General features: G+C 35.7%; 1 protein-coding gene across 1 annotated transcript in view; it reads right to left on the reverse strand.

Annotated features, from left to right (window-relative positions):
- grm6a (glutamate receptor, metabotropic 6a) overlaps positions 1-18,155 on the reverse strand; it is a 167,174-nt gene that overhangs the window by 65,097 nt on the left and 83,922 nt on the right. Inside the window, exons 3-4 of the mRNA XM_056464049.1 lie at positions 12,757-12,973; positions 8,923-9,058 (exon numbers count right to left, since the gene is read on the reverse strand). Coding sequence (XP_056320024.1) covers positions 8,923-9,058; positions 12,757-12,973 — 353 coding nt within the window. The remainder of the gene's footprint in view (positions 1-8,922; positions 9,059-12,756; positions 12,974-18,155) is intronic.

Here is an 18,155-nt window from a genome sequence, read left to right on the forward strand (position 1 = left end):
CGCTTATAATATAATATAATTTAACCATTATAAACTCATGATATGTTAATGTATAACTAAATCATGACTTTACTTAGAGGGGTACATCATCTTTAACACATTCTTAACTACTCATGAACTCTTTAAGCACATCAGTCTAGTGTGTTTACAGTAAATAACAATAGAAAAGTGTTCTGTAAACATCAACATCAACAGTTTAAACACAGGAGTTCATGAGTTGTTAAGGATGAGTTATGGTGATGTGCCCCTCCAAGTAAAGTCATGACTTAATTATATATTAACAGCTCATGAGTTAATGATGGTTACATTAAGCTTAAACTTAAAAGTTAATTAATACATTAACATGTACTGATAAGTAATTAATGGCTCGTTTCCACTGACTGGTACGGTACGGTTTGGTTTGGTACGGGTCACCTTTATCAGGCTTGCATTTCCACTAACAAGGGTAACCTTTTGGTGGGCGTGGTGTATGACAGAATGTTTCAGTCGACGTCATTCTCGCTCGAGAAAAGTCTACAATAAAGCTGTACAGGTCATTCACATATCATATGAGAAGCACTTCTCACAAAACAGATGCTTCATACACATTAATACTTGTGTAGAAATGTTTATTACTAACTTTTCTATGAACATGAGTTGATTATAACTGCAGATCAATGACAGTGCGAAACAGCCTACTGTAACGTCTGTAATTATATTAAATAACTAAATAAATGAAGATATATAAACTCATACAGCCCTTTACAGTCTCCGATATGTTACCAACTACAGAAGAACTACACACAACAGACATTTCGTCTGTATTTAGGTTCAAAACAACACAAAATATAGCCTACAATCAGTGAAAACCTCTTATCTGTGAATGTAATCTTCAGCAGCACATGTAACCTCTGTTAGAGAGTAATTCCGCCATTCCCAGTTCATATTAGTCCAAAAGGTGAAGATAATAAGTTAGTTAATCATGGCATTTTGTTCATGTTTGCTGAAAAATAATGTGCTCCTTTTTTCCGGCTTTTCCTTTGCTTTTTCGTGCTACACTCTCGCGTTTGTCAGTGTCTGAAAGGATCGGGTTTCAAAAGCACATCAATAATCAAGCGCAGGTTATTATCATCAGCTCAAGAAGTTTGTTATTTCAGATATAGACGCGCGCGAGCGCTAGCAAGAAAGCGAAACCGCTCGCGCTTCAGACTGGCTCATAAAAAACTACGAGGCACAGGGTAAATCTGCTACTCCATGGCTTTGTGGCTGTTCATCAAGACGACGACAAGGTTTGTTTGAGCCCGGATCGACCATGGCTCGTTATTATATGTATTTATAATTCCGCTATATTCTCTCGCTGTGTATTTCAAACATTTTTGTTTTCATTCTGGCTTGTTGCGTAAGCAATGACGTATCTCTGTAAACCAATAGCGTTCAGCTGCGCGTGTGGCTCCGCCTTTTGGTACCCTTTCTTGTGTTTGGTACCCTTTCGAAAGGGTGCCGAAAAAGTGGTACGGTACGGATCGGTTCGGTACGCCTTTTGACAGTGGAAACGGCCATAAAAGCGTACCAAACCGAACCGTACCGTACCACTCAGTGGAAACGGGCCATAAGGTAGCCGTTATTCACACATAAACTCTTGTGACTCATGTTGTAGGTAAAGTAAGTTCATGATTAGCGCACAACTCATCATTAATTCATAATAAAGTAATGTTTAGTTTACATGTTAATATCATTATTCATGTACTGTTATTGTAAAGTGTTACCGCAATGTGTGTATCAACAATATCAATATAATAATATCAATAATCGATGAATAATATCAATAATCTACAGCTAGAATATTATATACAGTATAAATATTATGTGTTTAGTTAACATAATCTATTCAACTGTGCAGGCATAGCATACTTGTTAAGGCAAGTATTACAACTTTATTATCAAAATGATTACAATATGATTATATTGCAATTGAATTTGTCAGTTTTGTATGATGATTCAAAGACGGCATCATCTGGAGATTTTTTAAGGATTGTTTGCCAAGGCTAAAGGAAAAGATACTGTAATTGATATTCAGTTTATTGCACAGATTAATTGCTTCACATTATAAGACCTAAACTAATCATTATAGGCCACTTTAATCATTTACTTTTGCAAGTTTTTCTTTTTTGTAATTTTTATTTACTATTGACTTGCATAAGGATCACAGTTTCAGCAAAAAAACTTCTTTAAGTACGCCTTAAATGACCTGAAGGTGAATAAACGAACTGCAATCTTTCATATTTGAGTGAACTATCCCATTAATACAACACATAAGTCTCTAAACGAGAGGCGCTTCATGAAATTCAAATATCAAATTGTTAGAGTGGCACTTAACCAAGTTATTATGAATTAAGCTATTCAGTTATGCATGTGCTTTCTGCACTGAAAGCGTGGTTGACAATTCAGGCAGTGTGACCGACAGCCTGTGTTCACAGAAGTGCATTAATGAGGGGGAAACTTCATCTGCACTGATATTCTTCACCTCATAGGCCTGTCAGAAAGCATCAGCAGTGAGCCATATGGATTAGAGACTGTGACACTCAAACACAGAGAGGCAAACCGTCCCTTGTGAGTGTTGACGGTGATAAAAAGTCTTGTTTGTTACTTCTGAATCCATAAGGTCAAATGCGGAAAAGAATAAAATGACATTACGTGAGGAGGAATGAGGAGTCCTGGATACTGTATGTGCTCTTATCACATATGAAAAGGTCATTGAAGCTCTGAGATAGCGTGATAATGACGGCTTATTTGGAATTTGACACTGGCTTTGACCTTTCTCAGGCAGCTGTAGTGCTTCTTGGGTGAACGGCGATGCTCTAAAATCACAGATATATATTGTTGGATGTCCGATTATGGTTTAAAATGAAGAATCAAAACACTTTGAACACACTGGGGTCGTAAAGTGAACCACAAATGAAAAGACTGCTATTATCTAACCCTCTTGTCATTCCTGTATGACTGATGTATTGTATGGCTATGCAGAATAAGACTAACATGCAAGCTAATAAGCAGCTAGTTAACTTAAATTGTTACAGTTTTGGTTTCCATTTATAGTACTGCAAGGGTGGCAAGGTGGCTCAGTGGTTAGCACTGTCACCTTACAGCAAGAAGGTTGCTGGTTTGAGTCTCGGCTGGGCCAGTTGGCATTTCTGTGTGGCGTTTGCATGTTCTCCCCATGTTGTCATGGGTTTTCTCTGAGAGCTCTGGTTTCCTCCAGTCTAAAGACATGCGCTATAGGTGAATTGAATAAGCTAAATTGACCATAGAGTATAAGTGTGTGTGAGTGTTTCCCAGTACTGAGTTGTGGCTGGAAGGGCACGCCAACCTGATTTCACCAAGTAGGACATGTTCCTGGATTACCATCTATGTTGATGCTGCAACCACATTCCAGTCAGCCAATCAGAATTAAGAGATATGTTTACCGTTTATGTGAAGTTCAGGCTTATGGTTAGGTTTATGCACTTCTACATGAGTGTTATCCAACTATTATTCCCCTCTGGTTTTGGGAATAATTTACAATTGTGGTTGGGTTTAGGGGTAGGGAATAGGTATGGATTACATTTTCCAACAATAATGATGTTCCAGGATTAACATAGATGGATTAACATGTTAATCCAGGAACGCATCGTACTTGACAAAATCATGTCGTGCGGAAGGGCATCTGCTGCGTAAAACATATGCTGGAATAGTTAGTGGTTCATTCCACTGTGGTGACCCCTAATAAATAAGGGACTAAGCCAAAGGAAAATGATATTTTGAGGAACTAAAATAGACTGTGCAATAGACCAGCTGAGAGCAGGTCTAAAGTCCAGCGCAGAGCACATTGGTTGTGCGCCTCGGTTACACATTGCTTAAGACACAGGATGTACAGCAACACACAAATATCTTTATAAATGAAAAAGAATTAAAGGATTAAAATATTACAAAAAAAATTATTTACTACATAAATATAAAAACCATTGCCTCCATGCCTTCTTCATCTCTGGGGGCTTTTTCAGTGCATTCACGACAACTTGCTTTTGTATAATGTTGTTATTATTAGCAGTATTATATATTATTATATGCATATTTATATTGGTTTTAATAAAAACAAGCTTAGATTTGTTCACCTGTCAGGTTTTGGACCATATGGGGCATGGGACGTGTGTTTAGATATAACTTATTGCTGCTGATTTATTAGTTTGCTGGAAATTAGAACTGAATTTAGAAATAGTTTTGAAACAAATCTTTGCGCTTAACAAACAAAATTAATTATGTGGGCAAATGGATGTCTTCAGCGGAGTGCGTACAACACCGTCTCCTTATCCACGAAAGAGAAAAAGAGAAAGTGAAAGTAAAGGGCAGAATGGAGGATGTTCGTTCTTTATCCTCATGCTGCAGATGCTCTGTTAAACTGTTTTCTCGCTAAAGAAGCATTCAGTTTTTCCACTCACAAGGTCTTCCATGTAAATAGCAAATGGGCCATGATGCGACACAACTGACTCTTTAAGGGAATGGGAGATGAGACTCTGATTGGTTTAATGCACGTTATGCTCGAAACACACCCATAACTCCTTAAGAGAATAAGCACAACCCTGTTAGACCATGCGCTGCAGTGCAAACCATATTTTTCCATCCTTAAAATAGCAAAAGTGGATTCGGACACATCCTTAATGCTTTTGCGCTCTGCACTTTAGACTTTGCGCCAAGATTGTTAAAATAGAGCCCTTCATTTTGGCTAATTTAAAAATTTTATTGACTACCTACAAAGCCCTGAACGGCTAAGCTCCCCAGTATTTGAGGGAGCTCCTGGTGTACTATAGCCCCTCACCTCCTCTACGCTCAATTAATTCTGGACAATTGATTAGTCCCAGAATATCAAAATCAACTGTAGCGGTAGATCTTTCTCATATCGGGCACCTAAACTCTGGAACAGCCTTCCTAGCACAGTTCGGGAAGCAGACACACTCTGTCAGTTTAAAACTAGATTAAAGACACGTCTCTTTGCATTAGCATACACATAAAGCACAAATGCTTCTAAAATCCGAATCCTCTAAAGGATTGTTAGTCTGCATTATTTAGGGCAACTGGAGCCGGGAACACTTCCCCAAAGACATTATAATTTGAACGGCATCTACGCTTATGTTAGTCTTTCGTCTATTACTCCCGAGGTTTCCATAATCCTGGACCAGGCCGTATCCTGAGCAGCTGCTGTGGTGGTTATGGAAGAGTGGAGAGCATGAGACTGACCCCGGAAAGACCCCAGTGTCAGACGAGTCCTCACATTGATCCTGAAGAGCCAGCCTGTACACCGCCTGGTGACCACTCCCACCTGCAACTTCTCCACGGACGTCCAGCGTTCACCAGCCTCCGGCGCCTAGACTGCAGCTCTTCACAAGACTTTGGCTATATGAGAAATGCTCATGCTGACTGTGCCTGATTTCTCTCAAGGTTTTTTAATCCTTCACTTTCACCAATTGGTGAAGTTTTTTCCTTGCCGCTGTCACCACTGGCTTGCATGGTTCGGGACTTATGAAGCTGCACATCGATGGATTTGCTCTTCAGTGTTTGAATTCTCAGCAGTGAATATTATATAACAAAGAACTGAACTAAACTGAACTTCAACTCTGAAAACTGGACTGACACAGTTTAAATTTACTATAATGTGAAGCTGCTTTGACACAATTGACAATATTTTTTTAGATATTTAGACTAGAAATTACACAAAGTAAGAAAAGCATTTTTTTCATTGTGATTATTCAATTTCTCTACCTAAATACTGTTAGATCCCCAGAAAACCATCAAATAGAGCTATTCACACCATCTTGTGAAACTGTATTCCAATTTCGTGCAGCCCCAGTCTAAAGAGAATCTCACTGAGCAAGTTTGTTAAACTTAACTTTTTAAAATAGCTATCTACCTGAATAATTACATTTGGTTTAATGGCAAAAGGTTAATAGCACTCAGTTAATAATGCACTGGCAAATCATGCGGCGCTTGTGTAATTGTGCCGAGTATATTTCTGGCCTGAGACTGTGTCCATTGTTCCCTCTAGTTGGTTGGTCAGCAGCCAACTCCATTTACATGCATACAGAAGCATGTGTGATGCATTGCATATCAAAAGTCTTATCGCCACATCAAAGGACGCTTCCTCTAATTGCATGTACTTTGCATTTAATATCTGGCTTAATTTACAAATCTCCCCTAAAATGTCGCAAATACTAGAAGTTAGTTCAATCATATCAAATAATCCACATGTGCCCCTGTTACAAGTCAGCTATTATCAAATCAGTGACAACATTAGTCTGCTTCATGGCGACAGATGGAACGAACAGTTTGTTCCAGACAGAATCATTTAAAAAAATGACGGGAAAAAACACTGCCCCATTATGCATCTGTTAAGGACCAAATTGCCAGATTGTACATATAAAAACGCAACATTACAACATGACATATTTAACACTCCTTCATTGCTTTAGTGTGCACAAATCTGCTTTGCATGTTATCCTTGAGGGGGGAAAAAGTTTGACATGTTTGTGCCTAATAAAAACTCTTTTCAGCTGACATCGTCAAGTTCTTATATATGTTCACGCCTATTCTCAAACATCCTGTCAAAGCATGAAAAGTGCAGTGGGTTGCTGATATTGCTTTATGCTGACATTCTTTCATTGTAAAAATAATAAATAAATAAATAAATAAATAAATAAAAATTAATATGCAATTTTGCACTTACAATGCCATTCTAACAGGCAAACTCTGTTACGGGAAACTTTTAAAAGCAGAAAAGTAAAGCACTTGGATAAATTAAATTAATACCTTCCTGACATTCTTTCATGGTTTAAAAAAAATATATAAATAAATAAATAAAAATAAAACAATAAAAACAAAACAAAACAAAACTAAATAAAATAAAATAAAATAAAATAAAATAAAATAAAATAAAATAAAATAAAATAAAATAAAATAAAATAAAATAAAATAAAATAAAATAAAATAAAATAAAATGTGGGCAGCAAGAAGTTCGCTGGTTCGAGTCCCGGCTGGGTCAGTTGGCATTTCTGTGTGGAGTTTGCATGTTCTCCCTGTGTTTGTGTGGGTTTAGGTGAATGCGCTATAGGTGAATTGGGTGAGCTAAATTTTTCTGTAGTGTATGTGTGAATGAGTGTGTATTGATGTTTCCCAGTGATGGGTTGCAGCTGGAAGGGCATCTGCTGCGTAAAACATGTGCTGGATAATTTGGTGGCTCATTCCGCTGTGGTGACCCCAGATTAATAAAGGGACTAAGCTGAAAAGAAAATGAATGAATGAATGGATGAAAATAAAATGCCTGTCATGTTTGCCAGTCAAATGCATGACAGATATTTCCCAGAGATGCTGGAAGGGCATCCACTGTGTAAAACATGTGCTGGATAAATTGGCGGTTCATTCCGCTGTGGCGACCCCGGATTAATAAAGGGACTAAGCCGAAAAGAAAATGAATGAATGAATGCATGACAGCTAAATAAAATAAAATCACCACCAGTCAGTTTTGATATATCAGGGATTATCTATTGGCCATAATTTTCCCCAAAAACTCCCTTAAATTGCTATAATGCAACAGCAGCTACTCAAATGGGTAGCCATTCAGGGCTTCTTAAGTTATCAAAAGAATTTCAAAATTAAAAAAATAAAATAAAATAAAATAAAATAAAATAAAATAAAATAAAATAAAATAAAATAAAATAAAATAAAATAAAATAAAATAAAATAAAATAAAATAAAATAAAATAAAATAAAATAAAATTACATGGGGAAAAATATATGGAATAAAATATAAAATAAAAAAAATAAAAAAAAATATGGAATAAAATAAAAAAAAAATATATATGGAATAAAATATAAAATAAATTAATAAAATTAAATAAAATTAAAATATGTGGAATAAAAAAACATATATGGAATAAAAAGTAAAATAAATAAAAAAATTCATTAAATTAAATAAAAATAAATGGAATAAAATACAATAAAATAAAATGTATGGATTGAAATATAAAATAAAAAAATGTAATCAATGGAATAAAATAAAATAATATAGAATAAAATATAAAATAAAAAATAAAATAAAAATATATGGAATAAAATATACAATTAAATTACATAAAATTAAATTAAAATATGTAGAATTAAATAAAATAAAATAAAAATATATGGAATAAAATTCATTTATTTTCTTTTCGGCTTAGTCCCTTTATTAATCCAGAGTGACCACATCGGAATGAACTGCCAATTCCATAATTTCTTTTCATTTTCTTTTCGCTCAGTCCCTTTATTAATCTGGGGTCGCCACAGCGGAATGAACTGCCAACTTATCCAGTATATGTTCAGTAAAATAAAATAAATATATATGGGAAAAGTATTTGGAATAAAATATAAAATAAATAAATAAAATAAAAATATGTGGAATAAAACAAAATAAAAATATATGGAATAAAATATAAAATTAAATTAAATCAAAACTATGTGGAATAAAATACAATAAAATAAAAATATATGGAATAAAATATAAAATAAAAGATTCATTCATTTTCCTTTAGCTTAGTCTCTTATTTATCAGGGGTTGCCACAGAGGAATAAAATAAAATAAAATAAAATAAAATAAAATAAAATAAAATAAAATAAAATAAAATAAAATAAAATAAAATAAAATAAAATAAAATAAAATAAAATAAAATAAAATAAAATAATTAAATTAAATTAAATTAAATTAAATTAAATTAAATTAAATTAAATTAAAATGTCTGTCATGTGGCTGCATGGTGGCACAGTGGGTAGCACATTCGCTAGTTTGAGCCTCTAGTGGATATAAAACCAGCTGTATTTAAGCCAGAAAACTCCTATAAGGCCTTGGTGATCAAACATACATTAAGCATATCATTGACTTACTTAATGTCATCCTCGTGGGCGAAGATGATGACTCCTCGAGCGTTGGGGGTCTCCATTAGTCTCTTAATGATCTTGTCAAACTCCCCTGGTTTGGGCTCTCGTGGGATCTTCATGGACTGAGCGATGCACAGACCTCCTTTGTCAGACAGAGAGAGAGATGGACACCAATGCTGAAATTTTTCTCCCTAAAATGTGACTCACTTTCTATTTATATTAATGACCGCCATGAATTTCTGGCAGCAGATGGGTACAAATGCACGCAGCTGTCTCAGTCATGCTCCTCTTTCGAACTTTTTGAACGATGGCATATTAATGGAAAGCCTAATCTGGATCATGCTATATGCTGTGGTCTGTGTTACATACAGCTGAAGTCAAAATCATTAGCCCTCCTGTGAACTTTTTTCGTTTTCAAATGTTTCCCAAATTATGATTAACAGGAATTTTTCACAGTATTTCCCATAATATTTTTTCTTCTGGGGAAAGTCTGATTTGTTTTATTTCAGCTAAATAAAAGCAGTTTTAAATTTTGTTAACATTTTCAAGGTCAATATTATTAGATTTTTTTCTTGATTGTCTACAGAACAAACCACCATTATACAATACCTTGCCTAATTATCCTAACTTGCCTAATTAACCTTGTTAGGTCTTTAAGGGCCCAATCATACACCCGGCGCAATAAGGTGCAAGATGTGTTTGACGGGACTTGTTGCTATTTTCAGACCAGCGCAACCCTAATTTTCACGTTTTGCGCTACGTTGTTTATATAGCAAATCCATTTGAGCCGATTTGTGGACTCATGGGTGCTGGTCTATAAAGGAGGTGTGTTAAGGCGCACTGTTGACACGTTGCTAATCTGAGTAACTGAAACAGACAGAGACATTGATCAACTAACAGCTGGTCTGAAGTCCCGCGCAGAGCACTATTGGTTATGCACCTATGCAGGTTCAAATGCTTAATACACACAGGATGTACAACAATACACAAATAGCTTTACATATAAAAAATAAAGGATTAAAATGTTCGTTTATTCATGACAATTTGCATTTTTATTATAATGTTATTATTAGCAGTATAATTTATTATATGCATTTTTTTCTAATAACACGTTTAGATTTGTCTACCTGTCGTTTTGGAGACGTCTGCATCACCATATTGGGAATAAGAATAGGACGTGTGCTTGGATAACTCTTTTTTGGATGTAACTCATTTTTTGACCACACTTCATTATTAATGTTCATTTATTAGTTTGCTGGAAATTAGAACTGAATTTAGAAATAGTTTTGAAACAAATCTTTGCGCTTAACAAACAAAATTTAATATATAGGTAATGAATGTTTTCGGTGGAGTGCGTACAACACTGTTTCCTCATCCATGAAAGTAAAGGAGTAAAGTAAAAAGTAAAAGTAAAGATTAAGACTACTAACTAATTCTCATTAGATTATAAATAGACTGTTAGGTTGATGTTAGGGTTGGGGTTAGGGTTGGCGTAAGTTGGCATGTACTTGCAAAGTTTCTTATAGTCAGTTAAGTATCTGTTAAAGGGGCAGAATCAGAAGATATTAAGCAGACAGTCTGCTAATACTCAAATGGACCATCAAAATAAAGTATTACCATAAACTCTGGTACATTTTAAAAGAACTGAATGAGGCAGGTGTGAAAGTAACATCAGAATCCGTGTATGCAGTGTTTCCCCTACCACTGTATTAGTGGCGCCCTGCCTTCCACAATGGCATCCCCATCACCTCTTGAAAGTCAAGTTATTTCATCTCTTTTTTCATTGTATTGACTTTATTCTACAATGCGGAAGAGCGCTCGTTTTTGCGATTGTTTTAGGACTTCCGATTCAGTTGCCTATGGGAGAAATGACTAGAAATAACAAACGGCAGAAAACGATCAAACCACTCGCTCTACAAACAAGTGTTTGCATGACTATACATAAAAAGTAGAATAATATAATACGAAAAGATCAGTTTGCAACATCAAGCAGCAAAACGAGCTGTTTTTAACCTCTAAAAATGAATGGAAGTGAATGAGACCGGAAGTTTCGAGACAAAAAGATTCAGATGGTTGCGCCCGCTCATACGTGGAGAATAAGGTGAATAGCACAACCAGGGCTTAATTTGTGCCGGAACACAGCGGATCCGGCACCTATGAAGTCTCACCTCATTTTACCGATCCCCCTCCTCAACCGCCCTCCTCCCCAGTCCACTGTTCCCTTTCTTCCGCGCAGTGTTGCCATCTTGGGGGGATCTGTCTTTTCAGACCCCTCTAGCGACTAATTTTCAAAAAAGCGACTAGCAACAAATCTAGCAACATTTTTGTGTAACTGGGAATTTGTATAGACTGTTATTTGTCCATACTGTTATGTATTGTACTGTTACTGTTATACTGTTTAGCACCGGCAGTGTGAAGGTATTTACCTTGTACAGTCAAACCGATCTGCTTCTCATTTACATTAACAATTTAATTTGATCGTTTATTCTTTTCTTGTTCGCAATCACAGATATTTTAGTGAGAGTTTCTGAACTTGTCTGAGTTTATTACGTCTGAGAGATTACTGCAAATTCACTACACATCTATACTGATATACTGTATTCAAACAGCAATAAATTTAGTTAAACTGACATGCAAATATAAATACCCCTTTATTAACCATAGGCTGTTAAGCAGAAATGGTAGCACGTGATGACGTCAGTAATATGCAAATTGACGTATGACATAATCTAGCGACTTTTAGCAACTTTTCGGGCAGATCTTAGCACCTTTCAATGAAAATAGTTGGCAATAGTGCTTCCGCGACTCCCCAACCCTCTTCACTTTCATCTGTGACACCCCTCTGCCATCAAACGCCCCGCATCCCGTCCCACCCCCCCACCTTACATCCTCGGGTAACAAGCCGGATCCGTTACCCCGATCTGTTCCAGGACCTCGCAATTCACAAATTTAGCACTGAGCGCAACATTTAAGATTCCTTTCCTACAGAACAGGTCTATACATTGCTCTTTTATTAAACAAACAAAACTGCCTGATGTTATTTAGCTTATTTACACGACAGCATTTAATTTGTGTCTGCTCTCTGTACCTAACATGCAGTGAAATTTCACATGCAATATGAAGAAAAACGACATGCAATATGTTGCGTCAACTAGAAGGAAATCAGAGAAAAATATCTGCAGAGCCAGGCAAAAGTAAATAAACCCCACTATTAGGCACAGTGCTTCACTTTTCGTCCAGTGTGTAACCCACATTGCGATGTTATCACAACACGCATTCAGCCAAAGCCTGTTTGAACTAAGCATCAATCGCAAAACAGCTAACAGATGCACATCTGTCATCATAAGCATGCATTTCTCTTTCTCTCATTCTCTCTCTCTTGTACACACACACACTCAGAGTGGCATCAATTCCATCAGTGTGTTGAAAAGCCATCAAACAACACAAAGACTTACTGTAGTATTTATTTTCATATATTTGTTTCATTTTAATCTGTAGTATGACAGAAAAGGGTGTGCTCTGATTTTTTTTTTATCACTTTAGGTTTCTTGGTACATCAAATTTTAATGCCCCGTCTAATTTATTGTGAAAATACAGAACAAAAAGCAGCTCAGTTTTACTTATTTAGAAATCCGGTGAACAAATGCAAAGGAATAGAATTTCCATATATACAGGATAGAACCCATATAATTATATATTTTTTTATTTGTTCATAAATATAGATATGTCACAAACATTGCTGCAAATTTTAAGAAAACACAGTATAAATATGTAATTTTAGGTAGCAATACCCCCACCCAAAACTGTAAACTTAGCGGAACCAGTGGATGGATTCTGTACCTGTCTCTCGAGAGATCTGCACGAAGGCATCTACTCCGCTTTCACCATAATTTCCCTCGGAAGCTAAAGTGGACACGTAGTTCCAGCCCATCGCTTTCACGATGTCCACCATGGCCTGGGCCTGATATGAGTCTGGTGGCACCACACGAGAGAAGAAGTCGTAGCGGTTGTTGTCGCTCAGCTCTGGTGCTGTAGAGGCGTAACTGATCTGAGGAATCTGGAAGAAGAAACAAGAGGAGAATTACAGTACATTTACTGTTAAAGTGAGCTGGTCCATCTGAGATCCTTCTTGTTAAAGGGTTAAAAAAAATAAACTACTGATGACATTTCACTAGAGTGTATATATATATATATATATATATATATATATATATATATATATATATATATATGTGTGTGTGTGTGTGTGTTTTTGTTTATGTACATTTAAAGGAACACAATACCAATCTTTTAACTTTCGAAAAGTAAAAAAAAAATAAAATGGTGAAATAACCTTGATTTTTTTATTTTTTTTATTTTTAAACAAGATAACCCCTTAGCCCATATTTAAACCTATTACCCAAAAACCTGTTTACCCCAAAAATTGTAATTAGGTTGAAATAAGCCTGAATCTTATTTTTTAGTGCTTTACTTTGTATTTTTAGTACTTTATCTCTTACAGATGAAGAAGAAGAAGAAGAAAAAAACATTGCTATTAGTCCAGGGGTCCTCAACCCAGTACTGGTGAAGTCGTGAAAAAATTGCAGGAAAGCAATTCTTCAAGTCACTTCTCATTTGCTTGTCATTTGATGCACTTGAACTCAACCACTTTCACTTGCAGTCCTATGTTAAAAAAGAAAAACGCTATTGGCTGTTTTATCAAAAAGGGGAGGAGCTACGATATGTCCCGCCCTGTCGTCATGTTTCAGTTGAGATTATTCAAAAATGCACATTTCAAAGCACTTCACGGGACATTTAAGATTCAGAGTTTGAATGTTTCTCATATTGTTTCTCACCGGAGGAATGTTCTTCCCATTCCCACTCGCGCTGTGGATACACTGGTATCCTACAAACAAAAAATCCATCTCTTCCAAGAACACCTGAACCCTGGTGAATAATACCAAAACCCACTATAAGAAAAGCACTATCTTTCTTTCTCCTTCTTTCTCTCTCTCTCTCTCTCTCTCCCTCTCTCTCTCTCTCTCTCTCTCTCTCCCTCTCGCTCTCCCTCTCTCTCTCTCTCTCTCTCTCCCTCTCTCTCTCTCCCTCTCGCTCTCCCTCTCTCTCTCTCTCTCTAAAAGAAAACCCTCCTAACTTGAGCACTAAATTCTATGAGCACAAACAAGTTAAATTGTATGCCTCTTCTTGTTGAATCACTGAATTCCTCCTCAATTGTAAGTCACTTTGGACAAAAGTGTCTGCTAAATGACTAAATATAAATGTATTGTTTCAGAGAAACAAGATCAATGCTCACATTAAATATTATGCTTGCATTGCTTTGTTTAGTTTGTTGTTGCTTTAATTTGTGATATGGATGTTATTTTACATAAGTCAAATTCTTGTTCTTAATTGTAAATACTTTATAAATGTCTTTACTGTCCCTTTTGATCAACTTAATGCTGTCTTTCTGATTTAAAGTACTAACTTCTTTTTCTAACCCCAAACCTTTGAAATTTTGTTCATTTTAAATAATATAAATGTCCACATACTTTTTTCTCACTTAGGTATAAATTTCATAGATATTTTAAAGATATTTTTTACTTAAAACATATTGTTTTTGCAGTGTTCTAGTCATGTTCCTATTTACTTGAAAAGGAGGTGTCTTAAATTTCCAAATTTCCAAAAACTAGAGGGGCAGTAAGTGGAAATTGTAGAATCCGCAGATGCAGAACCATGATTTAATCATCTTCTTCAGTGAAAGGTTCACATCTATGGAATGTCATTCCTGTTGATTTAAGTTACAGACAGAGCTCGCAGTGTTTTATGTAAAGCTGAAGAATTTTTGAAACCGTACCTTATTATTATTATTATTTTTTTTTTTCTGTAAAGCATAACCATGGACAAAGGCTGAAAATTAGCTTCATGCTATATTCCCTATGTACATGGCATTGTTTTCTTTGTATAACAATGTCAAGTGCATTGTCCCTGTTAAAAAAACAAACAAATAAAATTGTAAAAAACTTTACAAACTTGCATTTCAAAAACCACCCAAATCACCAGTGTGCCCTTTAAGAAGTTTCACTTATAAATATCTTCATTAAATCATTTTTATGCATATTCCTTTTGTTAAAATGTGAAACTCATAACTACTGATTAATCACTGATAGGGATTACTTAAGGAATACTTTTATTTCATGTTATAAGATACTCCCTGTTTAGTCACTTCCTGTTAGTGTTCCTGGCTCTGTGTGAAAGCCATGTCAGACATGTGCTCTCTCAGACAATCGAAAGCATCCACTTAAAATCGTCATAGAGACAATGCCGTAAGTTCATGAACAGACACGTTAAAGATATGTCAATGATTATTTTGTCAAAAATACAATATTTTATAAGTTTGTTTACTATTGCAATCCCTACTGCAAGGAGAACTGTAGTCTGTTTATGTTATGGTCATTTTATGTGCAATTTCAGTCAAAACAAGATTTCTTACTATTGTTGTATTATTTTATTGTAGCTTTTACCACAAATGCTAGTAAGAAGAGTTACAGTAAATGTCCTTTACTACGACTCTGTCTTTATTGGCTCTGGTTTAACTTGGTGTTTAGTCAGTTACAACATACTGCACGAGAACACTACAACCAATAAATTGTGCATGGCAGTGAATTATTTTCTTGTTTTTTGTCTTGTTTGTAGTCCAAATATATTTTAAAAAATGCTTAAATCAGAAAGCATCTAGACAAATAAAATTTATTGTCATAAATTTATAGTCACATTTTCCTTAAAACAAGCTAATTAATTTGCCAGTGTTGTAAGTAAAATAAGATTTTTTTTTCTGAACACTTTTTCTTTTCAGAGAACAAGGCAATTTTTACTTGTCTAGAAAACGCTTCTTGATTTAAGAATGTACAGAGATTTGGACTAGAAACAAGACAAAACCTCTATTAATTTAGATATTTTTCTTGAAAACAAGATAATGTTCTTGTCTAGAAAATGCTTCATTTATTTTTTTTTGGCTTAGTCTCTTATTTATTCGGTGTCACCACAGCAGAATGAACCACCAACTTATCCAGCATATATTTTACGCAGCAGATGCCCTTCCAGCTGCAACCCAGTACTGGGAAACACCCATATACACTCTCATTCATACATGCTACAGCCATTTAGGTTATCCAATTCACCTATAGCGCATGTCTTTGGACTGTGGGGCAAACTAGAGGAAACCCACGACAACATGAGGAGAACAGGCAAACTCCACACAGAAATGCCAACTGGCCCAGCTGGGACTCAAATCAGCGATCTTCTTGCTGTGAGGCGACAGCGATAACCACTGTGCCATCGTGCCACCCGAAAATGCTTCTTGATTTAAGCATTTTTGATAACCGGATTAAAACCTCCAAGTAAGAAAAGCCTTTTTTTTCAGTGTGATAAAAACAATAGCCAAGTTATTCATCCATTAGCTCAAATGAGTGTTAGCATGCTAGCTCACACGTACAAAGAGCACTCTGACTTTGACAACAAAATCTGCTTGTGAATTATCTGCGCTATTACATCATTTGTCTGGAGCGAACGTCGACGCCTGCTGTTGGTTTCATCGTGATTGGTTGCTCGGCCCTAAAAACGGTTCACCCAGTGACTGATAAACCCAGATCGACGCCAGTGCTTTTTATAGCAGAGAAAGTGGAGCAGCGATTGTGTCTTGTCAGCTAATGCGCAGAAGGCAGGCGAGGGCTCGGCATGTGGGAGAGCCATAGGGGTGTGCGAACAACAGGTAGATGGATGAATGAACGAACCATTGGACAGATTATCTGCGAGGATAAGAGGGGTTTTAGTCAAATGAAGTTAAGCACAGGAGGAGAGATACAGAGATCGGGAGGGGGGGGGGCAAGGACTTCATTTAACACTGATTATGTGCTGCGGCCCCCGCAAAATGAGACTGCAGGTGCATTTCAGGTGTCTAAAAAAATCTGACACACCCAATTCAGGTCATGGAGCACTCCACTAATGAAGCGGTGAAATCAATCAGGCGTGTTAGATAACAGACACTTAACTGAGAAGTATTATTGTTCGGCTGGGAACTGACATAGATTTCATGTTTTAATTTGATTTGATATCAGTTCAATTGGAAACTCGCAAACAAATCTGATCTATGGAAAATATGCAAATTAATTATGCTAATTATAATTTATATATATATTATATTATATTATATTAATTATAAGTTTATATTTGAATTTCTCAAATATGTCATATTTGCATGATAAATTTCTAAACTGGTTGTTTATATACTGTATCAGTGTTAATTTTGATTTGGTTTGATTTGATTTGGTTCTGAATCATTTTAGTTTTACTCGACTAAATCTACTCTAGATCTAGTTGACTGAAATATATTTAGTTCAATTTAAGTGTAATTTAATTAAAACATACATTTATTTATACAACATATTTATAACTTAAAATTAAATAAAACAGTCTCATTAAAATATAGAATTTATCTTTTCTATTGAAGATCAAAAATTAGATATGTATTGTTTATCTACAGTGCATCTGGAAAGTTTTCATAGTGCTTCAGTTTTTCCACATTTTTTTATGTTAGAGCCTTATTCCAAAATGGATTAAATTCATGTATTTCCTCAAAACTCTTCACACAATACCCCATAATGACAATGAGAAAAAACTTGCAAATTTATTAAAAATAAAAAACCTGAAATATCACATGTACATCAGTATTCACAGCCTTTACCACGAAGCTCTAAGTTAAGCTCAGGTACATTGTGTTTCCACTGATCATTCTTGAGATGTTTCAGCAGCTTAATTGGAGTTCAGTTGATTGGACATGATTTGAAAAGGCATACACCTGTCTATATAAGGTCCCAGGGTTGACAGTGCATGTCAAAGCACAAACCAAGCATGAAGACAAAGGAATTGTCTGTAGACCTCCGAGACAAGATTGTCTCGAGGCACAAGACTGGGGAAGGTTACAGAAAAATTTCTGCTGCTCTGAAAGTTCCAATGAGCACAGTGGCCTTCATCATCCGTAAGTGGAAGATGTTTGGAACCACCAGGACTCTTCCTAAAGCTGGCCGGCCATCTAAGCTGAGTGATAAGGGGAGAAGGGCCTTAGTCAGGGAGGTGATCAATAGCATGATGGTCACTCTGTCTGAGCTCTAGCGTTCTTCTGTGGAGAGAGGAGAACCTTACAGAAGGACAACCATCTGAGCAGCAATCCACCAATCAGGCCTGTACACTGAAAAAAGTGTTGC

Source organism: Danio aesculapii, chromosome 8, assembly GCF_903798145.1.
Source record: "Danio aesculapii chromosome 8, fDanAes4.1, whole genome shotgun sequence".
Classification (NCBI taxonomy): Eukaryota; Metazoa; Chordata; class Actinopteri; order Cypriniformes; family Danionidae; genus Danio; species Danio aesculapii.